The 19540-nt window shown below is 36.4% G+C and overlaps 1 protein-coding gene across 3 annotated transcripts in view; it reads left to right on the forward strand.

Moving 5' to 3' along the window:
* The window catches only part of LOC141431132 (uncharacterized), a 98298-nt gene that overhangs the window by 63434 nt on the left and 15324 nt on the right, over positions 1-19540 (forward strand). For all 3 annotated transcript variants that reach the window (XM_074092144.1, XM_074092146.1, XM_074092145.1), the window contains 2 exons: positions 6491-6682; positions 9113-9294. In XM_074092144.1, the coding sequence (XP_073948245.1) occupies positions 6518-6682; positions 9113-9294 (347 nt within the window). In that variant the 5' untranslated portion in view covers positions 6491-6517. The remainder of the gene's footprint in view (positions 1-6490; positions 6683-9112; positions 9295-19540) is intronic.

The following is a 19540-nucleotide window of genomic DNA, read 5'->3' on the forward strand; positions in this document are numbered from 1 at the left end:
CATATCAAAGTGTAAATATGGACGATGATAGGTATGTTTTAATATAGTTAATCAAGTAGTAGGCACTGTAGGGGAAGCATCTAGTGTTCTTATTTATTTACTTCTACACAAAAAGTTAACATCCCAAATAAATATTGTGAATAAATTAATGATAAATGGCAACATTTATTGTCATCTAAGTCCTTTAAAACATTTATTTTTGAGGGCAAAACCTTTGCCAAAATATCATGATGAGAAGACCGCCAGGATAATATGTAAGATTTCCACTGAAACCCCCATATTGACCATCCACGGGCTGTTTGAAACTCCAGAACCCTGCTACTCTTAGTATTACAATGTCAATCTGTCTATAGCACTCTATAGTCATTCATTCAATTTCATAGCAATTACTCAACAAACAATACAATTATTTCCATGACATTCAATTGGTCGAATCAAATGGCAATTATTCGGCCGGCCCTAACGGAGTGAGTCGGTTCAATTTAATTATGGCATCTACCCACAGCACAAGGCGGTATTGTTGAGTTACCTAATTCGTCGCAGTGAAAGTGTGTACTTTGGGCTGTTGTCAATTATAACAATACACACTACATAGGCCCTCCTCGGTTCGGAATTTCGAAAGAGAGTTCAATTTTCATTTGATCGAACTGCATTGTCTTGATAGATTACGCTGGTTTATTTAACCTTAGCACTGATTGCAATGTTATTGGTTGTTAATTATGTCTGTTACGTTACGTGACTTGATTAGCACGGCAATATTGCATTATTCATACGTTTCTCGCTCTCTACTATTAAAAATTAAAAGTTTGGTTTTATTGTTGATTGGCTGAATCGAAGTATCCTCCCTCATCCTCTATGTGTATGAGTTTGAAATAAGAACTAAAACTGTGTAAGTTAAGTTCTTATTTCAAATTCACTCCGGTCGCACTGATAGAGCTATTGGTTGTCGAGTTACTGTGTCAAGTCGGTTGTATTCTTGTTAAAATAAACTATTCAACCATTTCGGAAACGTTCAGTTTTTAACCCCCAAAAAGAGGGGTGTTATAAGTTTGAACGCTATGTGTGTCGGTGTGTCTATGTGTTTGTATGTGTGTCTGTGTGTTTGTCTGTGTGTCTGTCTGTTCATCCACTGTCAACACTCATAGCCTAGGATAGCCTAAAATATCAAATTAATAGAAAATAAGATGTGAGACGTATTTACTGGAATAGGTTTTTGGAATAGGTTTTGGCTTGGACGTGTGAGTACGCGTTCCCGCCCTCGATTCTTTTAGCGTACGAGTATTTAGTAGTATGGCGGCTGGCATCGTTCCGCCAACTTGAAAACAAGCATGATGCGTGCGCTTACTGCGCTCGCGCTTGGAACTACTCGCAAAGCGTCCGGGAACTTCGGGTCTTCGGGATCGCCCGACTCGCCCTAGCCACTGCGCGATGAATTCCAGGAAAAACGAGCGATTTATCATTTATTCAAATATACACTTTTAGCCTGAACACAAAAAAGTCTCGTTTCTTTTGATGACATTTCGGTAGTTCGATGTTCGTAAAACTACTAAAACTAGTACGGTGTATACGCAATCACGGAAGCGCATTTACGGGAATAATTTTGTTTTCGCAATAAGTCAATTGAGTTAAGTACTCGTAGATACTCGTAGATCTAGTCTTTGGATCTAGTCTTTTTGTGGACGCGTACTCGCAAGACTCAGTCCGCGTTTTGCCTAGCCCTTTCGAACCCAGCCGAGTATAAAAAGAGTTACAACAATGGACTTTAAGTACAATCCATGTCAAGTTCAAAATTCAAATGTAAGAGTTATGACAGTGGACCTTACTCGTATCCTACTATCAATGTCAAATAATTCAAATTCAAATGTAATTAACCCGCAAACTCGTATCGGCTGGGAACGAAAGGGCTAGTACGTCTCACCTCTAAGAAAATTCAGTTCGTTAGGATCACCCCCTAACGCTTCCATTTGTTGGACCCTCTAGATACCCAGGTCATCTACATAGCAGAAGCACCAGCTTCAGATTGACTGATTCTGATTTCTGTCCGAAATATGTGCATTCAAGTTAAGTAGTTTGATATCGCAAGTTACAGCAGTATTCGCGTTTTGCATTCCTCATTTATATTTACTTCCTAACTAGAACCGCTAATAGTGAATTGTCTTCACTATTCACATATCAACACTTAGAATTATGACGCAAGAAAATATACAATGACATATTGTCGTACGTACTCTACACATCTATTAACATAATATTTGCATATAATAGGCAGGTACATCCTTAATTTGTGTTTTTATTCCGTTAATTTTTCCCTACGCGTACTAGCTTACGTAACGTCGTGCCTATATTAAATCTGTGTTCCGTACCTGAGAAGCAAAACACTGCAAGTGCTACTTTGTATTTAACATTTTGAAAACATTTCGCTGTTTGATGGTCTCTATATATTAAATCCACTGAGCTGGTGGTGACATTATAGATATCCGCAACAGGTTTCAGCAAAACAGATTCAAAAATTACAAATTTGTCGCAACAAGCAAAGTCAAGCATTTCATTTCCGAAATACTTTGTCTTCAACTAGTCCAAACAAAGTACTAAAGACAACATTTCTGCTTTCAATCTTTCCATCCACAATCATTTTGTTTCCCTGTGTTATCGCCAACTAAATCACTTATTGCTTTGATTAAATGGTGATCTAAACCCAAAAAATCCTCCAAAGAAATCTAAGCCTAATTTACAACTCTTTACTCTACAATTTATATGCAATTTAAGTGCAAATCCTATAACGGTAGGTATATTTATTCTGTAATTCGTTCTATCTAAGCCAAGTATCGGATAAGGGCATGTCCACGTTCTCCACCCGTTCCCCTACTTTGTACGGTGGTTTGCTGCATGGCTCGAATTTTATGCGAGCAGCATCCTTCTAACTTTAACCTTATAGGGCTTGTGTGCTGACAGGTTGCGGTATGTAGGTAAAGTTGAGAGTTAGTTCTAGGACTGTATTTTAGACTGCCCAGGTGATATTATCGTAGAGTAAAGGGGTTGGTTTCCACCAATAAGTTTTTCATTAACCAATAGAAACGCTTTATTTACACATCCTCGCATAACACATCTCTGGTGGAAACAGCTGAGTGGAGCGAGGCAAGGTAAATGAAGCGTTTCTATTGGTTAATGAAAAACATATTCCTCGCAACAACACATCCTTGCACATCTCAGGTGGAAATGCTGCTTTATGCGGCAATCTTTTTCCTCATTGCCGTTTTGGCAAGTATTATAAAAGATGATGCTCAGGGTTAAATTTTATGAAAACTAAACCATACCGATGCTGAATGTAGCGTAAATCTGGCAGCTGAATTTAGATTCTGCGATTTTACATTTACATTGCATGAAGAACACCCGCGCAAAATTTCATGTCTCTGAGCTTTGCTAGACTTAACAATTGATATTTCAATTTTACTTTGAATCTTTTATTTACTTAAATCTATACTAGTCTCACTATATATTTTATTAGTAGGATATGATGTTGATACTGATTTTTTTCAAGCATAACTACATCAATGACATCCCTTACGAGTACGTTTGAAAAATTTCACAGTACTTCTAAATATTTGGCCCAGCCAATCTCGCCACTAGTTGACCACTAATTGCCGGGTATACCCACTTTAGCAAAAACTGATCTAATGACCCGAATAGCGGAACTAATCCACCTTCTCGCTCACACTAACAGTAATCATTTAATCTTTTGCAACATATTTCGTATAATTTAACAAGATTTGCAATCAAATGATGGATGGGTAATTTCATAAAGGAGTTTGTGTATGTAGCGTGTGATTAAAGTTATTACAAGCAACTGACTGGTTCTTTGAGATGTTGCTTGAAAAGGAAGAGTATAGCTATAATAAGCATAAGACTTAAGTTAATTAGTATTAACTAATATATTTCAGTTATTTCGTCTTTGGGAAAAATCACGACAGCCAAATTGATCCTTGAAATTATGTTTATTAAGTTCACTCAAAAAAACTATTGATTTTGAGTAACGAGCTTTTTTAAAAGTTGTGGTGATTTGGAAATTTGCCTTTTTTGGATACAGAGGAAATATAAATTTGAGTAACTAGGGACTTTTCGTGAACAAGGGTGTATTTTTGGGGGCTCTAAAAGCGCAATTTAATGCAAGTATTTATTAAAATTAGATTATTTTTATTCAAACGTCTTCTCGCTATTTTTACCCGTTACACTTTGCTGTCGCGTCGACATTTAGTATATTTAGGTAAAATTTTTAATTTATAAGATGAGTCGAAAACAAACTGAACTAAGCTACAATGTCTGGTCTTCCTCGTGTCGTGTTCATGGAACATGTTGTATTGACGTGGTTTTAGCGGAACTGAAGTTAGAGGAAATATTAGCGAATAATTCGATACAATTTTTAACCACGAACGTGTAAAGTCGAAATTCCTGCATATCATTTTCGAAATATGTAGCACATAACGGTAAGGAAGTAAATATAATGGCTCGAAACATGTTAAACTTGAGAAACTTGAACGACAAAATTGGCAAATATCGACTCGAACTTGAACGAGAGCACATTTTACCATGCACCGGATAGTAACATGCACTTCCTTTATGTAAATTCTTTACACAAGTGCACATTGCTCGTGCTTGATGAAAGAATTATACTCCATTCCTTTTTGCCGGTCGTTCTCATCATCATTCATCATTTTGGCATATGTCCAGGACATATATATTTGGGACAGAGCTCCTCTCAGAATTAGGGAAGTTCAAATTCGTGACTTATGTTCGTCCACACGAGCGAAACTTACCTAGGTATACCTAAAGGTTTTCCGTCCGCGTATACAGATGTAATATCGTGCGTGGAAAACATCATCAGTTATTAACGAATTACTCGTACTGCGATAATTGGAAGTCTTATGTGTAACGTATTTTGCAAATAAAGAAAATTTAATAGAAGTGATTCCTCGGTTTAGCAAGAACTTAAATTAATATGTCCTCCGCGTCATCAATTCAATGAATAATGAAGTACTTATTATTAACTATACAGTACAACAATACAAACATTTTTTAAACGAGAAATTATAATTAATTAATTAATTATTATGAATTATTTATTTTGTGTATGTATTTCGGGGATCTCAGAAACGGCTCCAACGATTTCGATGAAATTTTGTATGTGGGGGTTTTCGGGGATGACAAATCGATCTAGCTTGGTCTTATCTCGGGGAAAACGCTTATTATCGAGTTTTAGCCCGAGCAAAGCTCGGTCGCCCAGGTACTTCTTTATTGAACACCACAAAGCAGTGCAATAAGTTTACAAAAAGACAAAATGCAGGATAGATAATAGATGATCTTATCGCTTATAAGGATTCTGTTCCAGACAACCGCTGATATACGAGTAGAACCTAATACCTACAATTATTTTCGTCCAATTAGGTTGCTTGAACAAATATCAAAAAGAAACTGACTGTCAAAAAACTGACTGACTGTATAATAACTGCCTGTCAATAAATTTGTTATAGTCATAAATACTACGTTACATCATAGGAAGCTACTCTCCAGCTTAACGCTGTGAAACTATCATGATTATAACCTTTATTGATATCTCATTCCATTCACGTTCACAATCTAGCTCACACAGCCACTCTAAATTCAGTACCTGCTGTATCTATTTACTATTCTATCGCAGGTGGTTAACAAATGCCCATATTTACGCAACTAATAAAATAAGGGCACTGGACACACGTCTGTTTGTTATGAATGACGATTACGAATTTTCACACGCGGTCGTTGCTTCATAACAACCTTGAGTTTCAAATTGTTTTCTAAATGGCGATCGCAGCTACGCGGAGTTATGTGGGCGATAGGATTTCCAATTGATTTAAGTATATTCATTGGTTGGACTGACACATAGGGTGCTAACCATGGCCCCGTTTTTGGGTACTTGCTGCGTTGAATTATTAACATAAAATCGACATGGTTGTGACAGCGAAGATGTAAAACGGATGAAATAAAGTTGTAGATGTAACTGTGACTCTCTGACACGACACTTCGTTACTTAATGAGGAGTAACTTTCCATTCCTATTTATTAGAAAAACATATTTGTATTAGTAGGTTACTAACCGCTAGACTGTCTGTCGTCATACTTGTGTTTTTTTTAACTAGCCTATAATGTGTCCCACTACAGGACAAAAAACCGCTGAGACTAAAAGCCTGAGTTGTAACAGAAAATACCACAATTAAATTTTGTTGTAGTAAACATTATCATATTTGGATCAAAATAAAGTTACATACATTAATTCAAACAAATTACACATGAAATGAAACTACAACTTATTCAACAAAATACTAATTAGTCAACGGGATCATGAATTCCCACATTGAAAAATTCCGACTGAGAACTGAGAACCTCTTCCTTTTATCAAGTCGTCGAAATAAATGTCTCCAATATGAATTCATCCTAAACCCACTTCTCTCTTGTTACAGGCCGCCAACAATGACATAGAGTCCAAGATGGCTCTCCGACTAAAGAAGGACATAAAGAAGGCGTCGTACTACGTGTGGTTCCTGGGTGCGCAGGAGTCGCGCGGCCTGCGCGGCGAGGAGTTCGCTCTACCCGCTATCCAGCTTCTAGAGGATCGGGCAAGGGAGCTAGAACCGTTTAAAGTCACCTTACAGGTCAGTCCATGATTTTATTCGGTAGATTCGCCGGGTCAAAGACTAGGTCTTTCATTTTATTTATATTTGATTTTAGTTTTGTAAATTTATACGAGTATGAGGTGCTTGAGTCGGGAAAAATCCATTATATTATTATTATTATTATTATTAAAGAGGGTCTAGACAGTGCCGAACCCTCACTGGGGGAAAAACCCGACTGTAGGGCCAGGAGGGCCTCTCAAACAGACTTCCGAGGTTGTCCCATTGATACCAAGTCAGGATCTGATTATGGGATCTTAGAGAAATCGAGAGCAACCCTCGAATTTTTAAAGCACACCTATAGCGATTTTGGCATTTTCAAATATAGTATGTAGGTGAGGTAGACGACTATAGTTTCGCTCCTGCTGGCTCGTGCTGAGGCACAGGTTTTTGAAGTCGGTTCCATTTTTTGTTAAAAAAAATCTAAATTCATATTCGAAATTATATTTGAAATTTACCATGTTTAATTTATCGTAAAAAAGTCTATGAGAAAACCAGCACATACAATTCAATGGTGTGTGTGAAGTTCCCAATCCGTATTGGACTCGCGTGGGAACTGTAGTCCGAACGCTATTAATCTGTGATTACTAACTAGCTTTTATAACTTTAACCAAAAGCCCGTGGATACAAATAGCTCCCAGCCCTCATTGAAGACCTAGATCGTCATTATCGACAACATTTTTCGTTACTTGGATAAAAAGAGGTCTTTGAAACAAATAACCATTCTACAATATCCACGTATTATATAACCAAACGGCAAAATATCGCCAACGTGACAGTTTAAAAGCAAAGTCCTGTCACAACCTGCGAACAACAATGGCTTCCCTAATGGCGATCGGTAATTGATTAGACTCTCGTAAAATTAAACGTGGGTTCAATCAAAACAAGTTCATAACACAATGGCCCTACTGTTGCGTAACGTGTTGCATGATCCATTCATCTAACATAGTAAAACAATTAAAACTTTCACCCAAACTTCGATGACCCGAACTCCGGTCATAAATGTACTTCAAATATGTTTCAGAAGAGAAATAAATAAAGATAGTGGAACGAGTATGATGCGTAATTTCATCATCGATAACTCGGAACGGGACAATACTATTGGCAGAGTGCAATATCCCCTGTCTGATAATTATGTGGTAATAAGTTGTAAATTTATGAAAATAAAAGCATTGAACAATACCTTAACAATCACTGGCAATAACATTGTATAATAAAAAACACCCAGAAACATATTAAATGATATTGTAACGGATAACTCACGTCTTAAATCGAGTTTAGCTCTCCTATGAAGAAGGGCTAAGAAATAGCCCTAGACATGTCGAGCTAAACTCGATTTAACACGTGAGTTGTCCGTTTAATATGGGTGAGTCTCGCGGTAGTTTCATACCCAGAAACATATCGTCGCTACTTTGAAAAAAGCTGGTACCTATCTCAAAATCGATGATCTTTCCGAGTGAACTAAATGAACATTGGTTTAAAGGTCAAATTTGCTGACGTATTCATTTGAGATACGAGATTTTTTCAAAGTAGTGATGATATGCTCTATAGCATCTATATGTAGATAATTATGAATAGTTGCCGTATCAAATTTCATGCCGGTAACTGTACAAGTCCGGGTAAAGCGGCTGGATAATAAAGAGCTAATCTAACATAAGCAAAAGTAGGGATTCTAGAAAATACTCACGTCGAGGAGGACAATAAAGAAAATCTATTTTTATTGATTGGTAGCGATATCTGGTTTCTTCTAAATTTCATATTGTTGGATTACACATAAAAGTTAAGGTTCACAGATGCGGGCTCGTTCGGTTGATAGCTGTCGATAGAGTGAGAGGTACCGAGTGAGCGAGAGGATGATAAGCTGCGTTCGGATATTAACTCCTGTAAAAACATTTTTCACTTGTCATGCTCGTAAAGTTGGTGTTTATGCTGGATCTAGGCGACATAAAATTACTTAAATTAATTTTAAAGCTCTAATGCTGTGTAGTTTTATTGGAATAAATAAATAAATAAAGTAAAATTTTCATCTAAAACCAAGGCAATCAGGTGTCAACAGCCGCAATCAAAAACGTTTCTATATATTTTTTTATGAATTATTATTTTATGTACAAATAAAAATCAATCAAACCAATCAAAATAAATCAATATAAAACTATAACTTTATGATTATGTAGCAATGCATGAAAAATAACAGGTAGGTACTTACTGATTAGTAAGTGACCTATTGTTTCCACTGTTGCTATTTCATTTCCTCGCCATCGAAGTGAAAAGCAGAGTGTAAAACTTGAGCCTTAAACCCATTTTCCCTTCGACGTGTCTATCCACCTATGATGAACGTCGTCATATGAACGTCTCGGGTAACATGGCTCGTCTTATGCTCTTGTTGTACAATCTACTATTTTTCTTCCACAGGTGTCACACAAAGGCCTGAAGATAATTCAGAATGTAACAGCGAAAGGGAAACAGCAGACGATCAAGCACTTCATACCGCACGGCAGCATCACCAGCGCGGTGGTGCAAGGCGACGTGGTGGCTTGTGTGCTGCTTCTGTACAACCCGCTCACTGGGTGTCCTGTGCATGTACACGCTTACAGGTAAGATATGATATTGATGTTTCAATATTCAAATTCAAATTCAAATCATTTATTCAGTAAATAGGCCGCAAAGAAACTTGGCAGAAAGTCATTTTTTTTTCAAAATAAAATAATTACAAATAAAATACTTAAAAACTACAGTACCTATACAATTCAATAAAAATAATAATAATAATACAGGGATGTATGGGGTCCCTTAGTTACAAAACTAAACACTAACTGTTATCTACGTTCAGTGGAAGTGTAGACTGCTTCCACCGTCATAAATTAAACAAAAAATTGACGTTGTTTGATGTCTGATGTCCTCTATCTCGTGTCCTACAAAGGCGAACCTTTACCCCCTGTTTCACCATCCAGTGATTAAATTTATCTGACGAATAATTGTGATGCCGTCTCTGTTTGTTTTGTTCGAATAGACGAAAACAGCATCACATTTGCCCGTCAAATAAATGGGTGGTGAAACAGCCCCTCAAGCTTATTTATTATGTGCCTGAATATGGCTGGCAAAGCTTTTTGGTTTAAGAGGTCCTATTACAGAGCACGCAATGTCATTAACCACTTTCATTATACGTGTATTTCGGGCGGGTCTTTATTGGTGTTACCCAGTATCTATAGCTTTACAATCAAAAGTTTTCATTTACAACAAGGCACGATCAGGCAGATATGGCAAAAAGTTGTAATTTTAAAATACAGTATAACAAAATGGCTTAACCGATTCTAATGAAACATAGCTAAGAATTACAATACGAAATCGGTTTATCCATTTGAGAGCTGCGATGCCACAGACAGACAGTCAGACATTGGAGTCAAACTTATAACATCCCTCTATTTGATGTTCTATTTTTACATCGTGTAAGTCAACGTAACTTAAAGAACAAATCTAAACTTTAAAGGAAAAGAAGTGAAATGTTTAAACCATCATCCTTAACCTATTATATAGAAGCCAATAAATATGACCTGGGCTTGAAATCTCAACAGTTTTCAAACAAAGGTGCGGTTAGTGACGGTTCTTAGCACTTGAGTGCTAGAAAAATATTATACATACATTTGACATTTTGCAACGGAGGATACGCGACCTTTGTAAATGTCACGCAAATACCTGCGCAGAAGCACAGTCAAGCGCGTATTCTGTCTAAGATGACAGTAGCAACTGTAGAGCCAGAGACAATATAAAATACTTACTATAAATGACTTTACAATGAAGTAAATAAAATTAAATGTGATGAATTTAATTAATTTAGATAACATTACAATAATAGCAAATGTCCTATAGCCTTAAACGAGTAACTTTGATGAGAAATGTACACCTTGCAGTTTGAAAACTAGATAAAAAGAAAATAAAAGCTGCTGAAAAATATACTTCGGTCACATTCATCAGGTTGTCTATCCGAACACTATGTTTAGTGCAGCCTTAAGCATTCTATCATTCTCAACGTATATACACATAGGTACATATGACGTATATAACATTAGTTAACAGATAACGTGGAAGTATTTTTAGGCGCCCAACAACACATGTCATTATTATAACTAATATCAAATGTAATTAGTCAATATCTAATTTTGCTACTTCTGTTTCTTTGGCTAGTTGAAGTATAATTTTGATAGTGTTTTATGCGGCGATTAACCTTAACAGTGAACATTGATCACAAAATTCTATATTGCTCTCGTGTCTGGCATTTTTTAATGCGCAAGTTGTCTCCACGTGGTTTCTGGAATTTTACTATCAAGTTGCAAAAACTACAATCACCGTACAACGTCCCTCTCAAAGATAGTTTACCTTGACACTGGCAAAATTGTCCTATTAATTAGGACAGAAAAGCCATATCTTAAAAGAGAAGAAGAAGAAATGTCATTAATACCTGTATGCGACCGCATATAAAATATCGCTCAAGGTCAGACCACTAATTAGGCCATAAACTATTTGAAACGACTCTAAAGATGTTTTGATGTCTAGTCAATTGATTTAAGTGGCCATTAAATACAAAGGAAGCCTGACTTAGGAAAGGGCTGAGTATGGCATTTAAGTCTTGCAACATCGTATCAAATAGGCTAAAGGAGCATCTTCGTTGATGGTGTAATGTATTGAAATGTCTAGGTAACTGCAACGAGGTTTATAAATTTTGGTATACTTAAATTGCATATTTGCTTACTGGTAAAACCCGAAACATCCAATTAAAAGTTTCTAGGAAGAGCGCGCGCACGACAAAGAGATGTATGGGTACCTACTTTTTCAGCATGAAATACTGTATTTGCAAAGGAGGACGACTGTAGTTCGGATATCAACCGCCTCTTTGAATTAACAGAAACTAGAAAACGGTATGAAAGACAAACGCATTCTTGAAATAGTTTCACCTACTTTTTCCATTCATGTTTAGTGTTTTTTTTTTACTTTGTGTAAGTGGCCGTTTCTTAATAATTTTGTTAAGGAAAATACGAAATGACCACGTCTAAGAAGAATATAAAATTGCAATTCAACTCGGTGGTTAACACAGACACTATTTTCGGGGAAGCAATATACTCAATACGAAGTATAGATAGGTATATCAACTCAAAGAAAAACATTTCTGACTATTTTGACTGACGTGAATGTCTCTGTACTTTTCACGCTTAAAACTTAACCAATCGTGATGACAATCGGTATGGAGATAGTTTGAGACCCTGAGAAGAGCAGAATAATTGTTAAAGTTCCCCCAGGCGCGCGACAAACGCATTCTTCGCAGACGAAGTTGCGGGCAACAACTAGTCTTAGTATAAAATGGAATTAGTATTTGAGCTGAAACTGAACGAGATGTAGAAATGGTTGACATATCACGCACCGCATCAGCGAGGTCGCGACACATTTAGCAAAATGGCAAGATTCTCAGCCGTTTTACGTATTATTATAATTTTCTCAAGCCACGTTTTCACAATACGAGGATTGAAACCAAGGAAATAAGGAACAGAATAGAAACGACAAAACAAAAAACGCAAATATGAAGAAATTGGCGTGGTGGTGGAGTAGGAAAGGAGTATGCGGCGCTTGCCGAACTTAAGGGGCCTGGTCAGCAGACCTAAAGTCACAAGGTCTAAAGTTACAAGGGTCTTTTTGATGTCCTCCCGGTTGATTGACCCAACCCAACCCAAGAACTGGCGAGCGCTTATCCCAGCCAATCGCACTTGTGGTCCAAGGGGTTAATTTCGCCAGTGGTATGAGGACACTACAGTGACAGGTCTTTTAAACGGGCTTTTCTTTTTATAATTTTATTTAGATACATAAACGTTTAGTTTTCTAATGAACTAAAAGAATTTCCTTGCTCACCCGCGACCTTACGATAGCTAAGCTTATGCAAAATATGCGTGTTCGTGCAGTTCCTCCACCTCCACACTGTAAGAACACACACAAATCACACAAACCCATCTATCACCACCACGAAACGCGTCAGTGTAGTGTATCGTATCGTAAGGTTGCGGGTGAGCAAGGAAATTCTTTTAGTTCATTGATATGGACCTCCGCAAAGTAACGCCTGATTCAATAAATTGTATAGTTTTCTGTTTTATTTAGATACATAAATGTGTAGTGTTGTGTGTGTATGTATAGTTTTGTCCTTGTCTTATGCAATTATAGCATAGTGTTGGTTTTATTGTATTTATTTGTGGATTTTAATTGTAAGTAGCAATAGAATTAAAGTCATCCTAGTGCTTCATGATTACGGAGCTGCCGAACTAGTTAAGATTATTCAAGGCCCGCAATGTATAGCTTCTCGGATGATTTCGTAACATGAAAATCCCGCTTTAAAATATTTATCTAAACTCATTTGCAGAAATATCCGATTTTTACTTTCGAACTCGGGAATGAATTTCGATTGCGATTGCTGAATTTAATTTAGTTTGCATTAGCACAGAAGAAGTAGGTGTTATTGAAGATAAAAGTGAATAATAGTATGTTCCCTCTTAACGTAAAAATATACTCTAATTATAAAAATGTTACACGTCTTATCAGTATTTTGGTCTTGAATATGACAAATTAAAAAGAGATTCTACCTGTAATGAGTTTGCCCACAATATTATTGAATAATTACTGATCGACACTATAACTGTTATTGAATTGTTTCAACTGACTTGTGGTTTGACATAACCACTTTTCAATGATTTCTAACTTGAAACCTGTTCGGAATGGATCCAACGCTTTACTAAAGTAATAGAGACATTAACATTCTTAAGCAAGATCTCATCTTGTAACATGACTTCTGAAATGATTCGTTTAATTTAATATCATCAATCGAGACGTCTATTACATAAGTATTTGTAAGACATCATAACATTTTGATATTGTGTTCAGAATTGCGGTTGAAACAAATGTAAAAGGAATCCATTTCGTCATTTAGTTACCTGCAACACCTGACTTTGAGTTGTCGTGAGAATTGCTCGAATGATTCTTTCTTCATTATATTCACTAAATGTTCTATTTTTCTTTATGATTATGTAGGGTTGCTCAGGGATGTATCTTAAGACGTGCATTACTTATTTTATTATAAATCAATACTGGTTCCAGAGTCTACCAGGGAAAGGTTTCATCTTGACAGTATAATTATTACACAAGACTAATCTTTTCATTCATTGTGAACTTGTAATTAACTCCGAGTAGGAATTTTCTTCAGCCATGTAAGTTATTAGTTTTTATAATCTAACGTCGCAAGCGGTTCACCGTATCAGGAAGCTTGAAACCTAATATTAAAGATGAACTCGCTCGCTGGCTAAACGTAAGTAATAACATACACGTCGCAACCGGTTAAGTTAACCGTCACGTTTGTATGTAGGTTCCGCATAGTGTATATTATTTTAAACTAGTGTTTACTCGCGGTTTTGCTCGCATGAACCATTCCATAGGCCGAGTAGTAGGTTTACAACTTAGTTATTAGATGCGGAAAGAGGATAAAGACCATGGCCATTTAGGCCATGTGCACCCATTTCTTGTCAATTTCCATTAGCTTCAAATCCCATTTCATAAATAGTTGCCAAGCTACACATGTGTTTGTGTTTATTATTTAACATGCTAACTGGGTTTTAGCTTTATGTATGTAAGTGAACTCTTTACAGCACATAACAATTTTCGAATACGAATAGTAGACAGAAAGTACCACAAAGATGAACTTACTCCTAATAAAGGATCGCTTCTCGCTTTCAATTGGACTATTTGAATTGGAAACTGAATTGGGTTTGAGGACAGTCTTAGTCATCGTCTAAATCGCAGTTTTCGTCTAAACCCAATTTCTTGTGAACGGTAAAATATCAGGTTCAGTTTGTTTACCAATCACCTGCGGATCCCCAATCAGGTTAAAGCCAACATACCAGCCTCAGTTAATAGGTACAAAAAGTGTAAAACAAACCGGTAGTTACAGCCAATAACCTAGACTAGACCAGATGTGGGTACTATCCCTTTACTTTATGATAACGAACGTTTATGAGACCGACGACTTGCAATTAAATACTTATTATACGGACATGTTTAATATACATCATTCTAAATAACGCTCCACCTACGAGTAGGTACATATTTGACACGAAGGTGCTATTAGATGTACTGTCATAATTATCTCAAAATTGAACAGCACACATTTTTGCATACAAGCTGAATTATAGGTAATGTTAACCCCTAAAAATATAATATTTAATACGTTCTACTACATCATCATCATCAATAATTTAAGAGCTTAAAAGCTCTTGTCGGTGGAGTAATCGCCACTCTTTTCGGTTCTCTGCCAGCGTTTTCAGCTCCTGATACGACATGACATTGACTTTTTCCTTGGCTTGATCTATAAATGACCGTCTCGGCCTTCCCCTGCCTCGCCTGCCTTCTATTCGCCCTTCCAAAATAGTTTTTATGTAACTGTCATGTCGTATCAGATGCCCCAGCATATTCCCTCTCCTATTTTCAATCGTCCTCAACAGCCGCCTTTCCTCTTCCACCAACTCTAAAACCTCCTCATTAGTTCTTCTTTCAGTCCAGCTAATCCCCTCCATTCTCCGCCAGCACCACATCTCAAACGCACTCAATCTGTCTCGGTCCCCCTCAGTCAATGTCCAAGTCTCGCTCCCATATAATGCTATACTCCAGATGTAGGTCTTAATGAATCTTTTCCGAATGTTCCTTGAGATTTTGCCTTTAAAAATGTGTTTTTTTTATCATTGAATGCTTTCTTAGCCACGGCTCATGGTTAGTCATGGTTCTACTAATTCCTCATTAATTCAAATTCAAATATGTTTATTGCCAGAACATAGTTAATACAAAAGGTCTTATTATTTATACTTGTACATAATATAATGTTGGACTTCAACGACACCATACCAAACTTTAAATTTAAAATAAGTTTCTATTAAAAAACATTTTTAATACAAGCAACAACAACAACAACCGGGCAAGTTTAATAACTAAAAGCTTGTAACTAGCATCATCGTGTCCAACATGTTTATGCTTATCTGGAACGAAGTGCGCATATTTTATTCCTAGGACATTTTCCGGGTTGCCAACTTGTTTGTCTGACACGTAATATCCGCTGAGGTTCATTGGGCGTTTAAAACGGGAGCTGGAACAGCGCAGATAATTGAGATGAAGGCAAGCAATTACTATTGCGAAATTACAGTTTGTGCGATAGCATTATAGCTGAATTTGACGAGTTTATTACTCGTCTTTTACATTACGTTAAGCAATTCAAGATTGGAGTCGCAGGAATTGATGTTACGAGTATGTTACTCGTTTTGGTAAATTGAAGAAGGAAGTACCTAATTAAATTGGCCCTGCAATTAAGAATCATGTCGTCGAATCTTTTTTTTCTTAAATGTAAATATTCTTGCGTATTCATTATTGGTATCGCATTAACCTGTCGTACTCCTCGTTCCGAAAGGCTTCGTTACTTTATGGAGGCTATTGGGTGTTCCTTTCTGATGTAAATGTTTTACCAGTTGGATATAAATATAACGCAAAGTCGACGTTGCATTCCGCCAAAACTTGTTGAACTCCTCGCGCCGCTATTGTATCAAAATCGTTTTCTTAATCAATATAGGTGATGATAATGAGAATTCGATATTCCTGGCATCTTTCAATGGTTCATCTGCAAGTGATAGTTACTTGCAAAAAACGCTATTTATCTTCCTTGTGTTTAAGAATCCCCTTTCGCATTTGAAAGTAACTAAATTAAACTGGCATTTATCACTTAAATAAATTTATTGTTCAGATGCAGTAGCCAAACGAGCTTAATGACTGCCGGCTTAAAACCACGCTTAGTGTGAATTAAACGTTTTCTTTGAGAAAGCTTTCTAAACGAACTAAAGAATAAACATTCCTTATTTTCTAGCGCAGAGGTCGGTCACGTGACCCCTCACGGAAACAATAATGCTAACTCCACATATCGCATGTCTGTGATTTACTTCACCAATCATTCATCGACTGCCTTCAAAGATCATTTTTTACTGCGCTTTCACCAATGGCAGCTATATTTTGACAGTTCGCAGTACTTTTTGACAGTTATTTATTTTAAACATCGATGAAAAATTCCAACTTTCTCTGATATTGTCACCTGTCTGCCCGCGGGAAAAAATAGTCGACAACGGGTACGTTTGGGCGGTAAAAAATTGACTGAATAACGGTTAACAAGGTGTGAAGAGAAAATTAAAACTATTCGCCGTAGAAACCAGTTCTCTTTTGTTTTTTTTTTCTACCATTTTTACGGTTACGACACAGTTAGTGTTACAATGAAACAAAAGTTCAATGGCGTAACCTCCAGGAACTATCTTTATACCTCATGAATGATTGGATTGGATGCGTAGAGTTGTCTTTATAAACAGAAGTATTTACTTAAATTCAAATTGAACAACAAAATTAAGTTTAATTTTATTTCATTAGCAGTACGTATGCTCAACGAAATCTAAGATTTAAAAAAAAAGATTTTTTTTTCAAATTCGAACCCGCATCTGCTGGCTACATGCGCCAAGTATCCTTCCGACTGGTATCCCCTAAAAAAAAATAAGTTTCTACAATTTCTTTCACTGTACAGAGAGGTAATGCCGCCAGTGTGTTGGGGTCTCGCAGGAGGGCCTCTTAGATGGTGTTTTCTTTTTATAGTTAGGTATATTTATTTGGTTCTTATTTATTTTGATTCCTTTTTTTATTTTAGCCATGTATTTAAATAATAAAGGAATCTGTTTTGTTCTTTGTACTTATTAAAGAATTATTTTGTAGTTTCTACAATCAAATTGTTGTGCATTTTTGCATTGTAAACTTTACCACCGACCTAGCCTTGACTTTAAAATGTCAGCATTCCTATTGCTTTCGTGTTTATTTTTAAACGATGATAGCCAACTATGATATCACTTATTCAATTAAGGCATCGTGAGAAATAATATGTGGTAAATAGTAGATATACAAATCCAATCAACATTAGATGAACCACGTTTGCCTTCGCTGTAAGTGGTGATGCAAGGATCGACTCTGGCAAGCATTGGAATCCATTTGTACTTACTTTTATACAATAATTAAATTTAAAAAGGTCTTTTAATGGTATTATTTTTCATCAAAAATTAGATAAAACACAGCTAATAGTACACAATAATACAATAGAACAACTGAATCGAAAATGTAAGTACTAAAATGTTGAGTAAGTAGGTATAATAGGTATGAATAAAATTTTGAAAATAAAATCTAGTTTAAAGGAGTTGATTGTGGTGGGGTCTTCCTGACCCTGGTATAGTATATTACTACTTTGAACCACAAAGGGCAATCCGCAGGGATTAAGTAACTACTAGTTTAGATGAAAAAAATAATGATCAGTTAAGAAATCACCAGTTAGATGATCAGTAAGAAGCGCTCTTTGTTTATTCGATCTATATGTAACATTCGAAACCTTGTAAATAATAAAAAGGTCAAGCTGTAAGAAAAATATAAGAAGTAATAAGAACTACATGTTTAGCAACAATAACCCGTAATTATCTCGTCAGCAGCATGCTTAATATCATCGGCAGATGCATAAAATGACAGTAATTCTTGACCTATCATCTAGTACAAAGGTACTTACTATAAAGAAGAAGGTTATTAATATTTATTACGTAACATACCTAACATCGTGAACTTTTTGAAACGATGCAAGTACTTATAGTTCAATTACTAGTTTGATACCCGACAAGTTGTTTAGTAAATGTCAAAGGGGGACATTTACTAAACAACTTCGTATTGATTCGGAGGGATGCGTTCTTATACATATTAAATAGGATACATGAATCGAAGTGTACTGTACAAATTTTAACAAAACCTAGTTTTCTGCTGGTGCGGTCCACTCATGCACTAACCTTTCTGTCTCTGTCTGTCCAAAAAGGATTAAAAACTATTACTTGTGCAAGATCCGCCCGAATTGCTAACACCACCTTTTTCGCTAATCCTACCGTGAAGTAGCAGTGCTTGCAATGTTGTGTTTCGGCGTGGAGAGTAAGACAGCCGGTGAAATTACTGGTACCATCTTAGGCCTCTAGGTTGGCAACGCATCTGCAATACAGGTGCATCTCAGGTCTGCATTGCAGGTGTTTATGGGCGGTGGTGATCTCTTACCACCAGGGGACCCACTTGCTCGATTGCCATCCAGGGGAAAAAAAACTTAAGTCTTTCTATGACTGATTTCAGACCCGACTTATCGGAAAACCTTTCTCCGCTCACTTCCGAGGGAAAATAGATTACATTAATTATCACACAGTAAACATTATCTGATGGTCATGCAATCTATGAATCGGGTAGTAACAGATAAGACAAGTTGTTTCGAATACACGCGTTTAATAATAGAAAAAGAAAAAAAAGAAAAGAATAAATTTATTCGCCAAATTTCGGCAACACAAAAAGAAAAAAAATACAATTAAAAATAAGACAACCTTATTACATACTCTTACATACTAAAAAAGAAAGAAAAAGACATTGTGATGAAAGAAGCAAAAAGGGCCATACTCAGCGTGTTGCCACGGCAAGCCGCAGCGCTGGTTTTCAGTATGACCCTTTAATAAGCCTTTAATAGCCTCCATTTACTTAGTTTAGTACACGACACGTTACATATATACCTTACGCTAAACATATAAGGGAGTGTGACGTAGTCTCACACTATAATCTAATAAAGATATATTTTTTTAAACTTGCGTAACTAACGTCACAAACAATTTAAACTCCGCTGTCGTAAAATATCATTAGCGGTCGAAGCGATAACGCTTTCATACCAATTTCATATAAAGTAGA

This window comes from Choristoneura fumiferana, chromosome 9, assembly GCF_025370935.1.
Source record: "Choristoneura fumiferana chromosome 9, NRCan_CFum_1, whole genome shotgun sequence".
Classification (NCBI taxonomy): Eukaryota; Metazoa; Arthropoda; class Insecta; order Lepidoptera; family Tortricidae; genus Choristoneura; species Choristoneura fumiferana.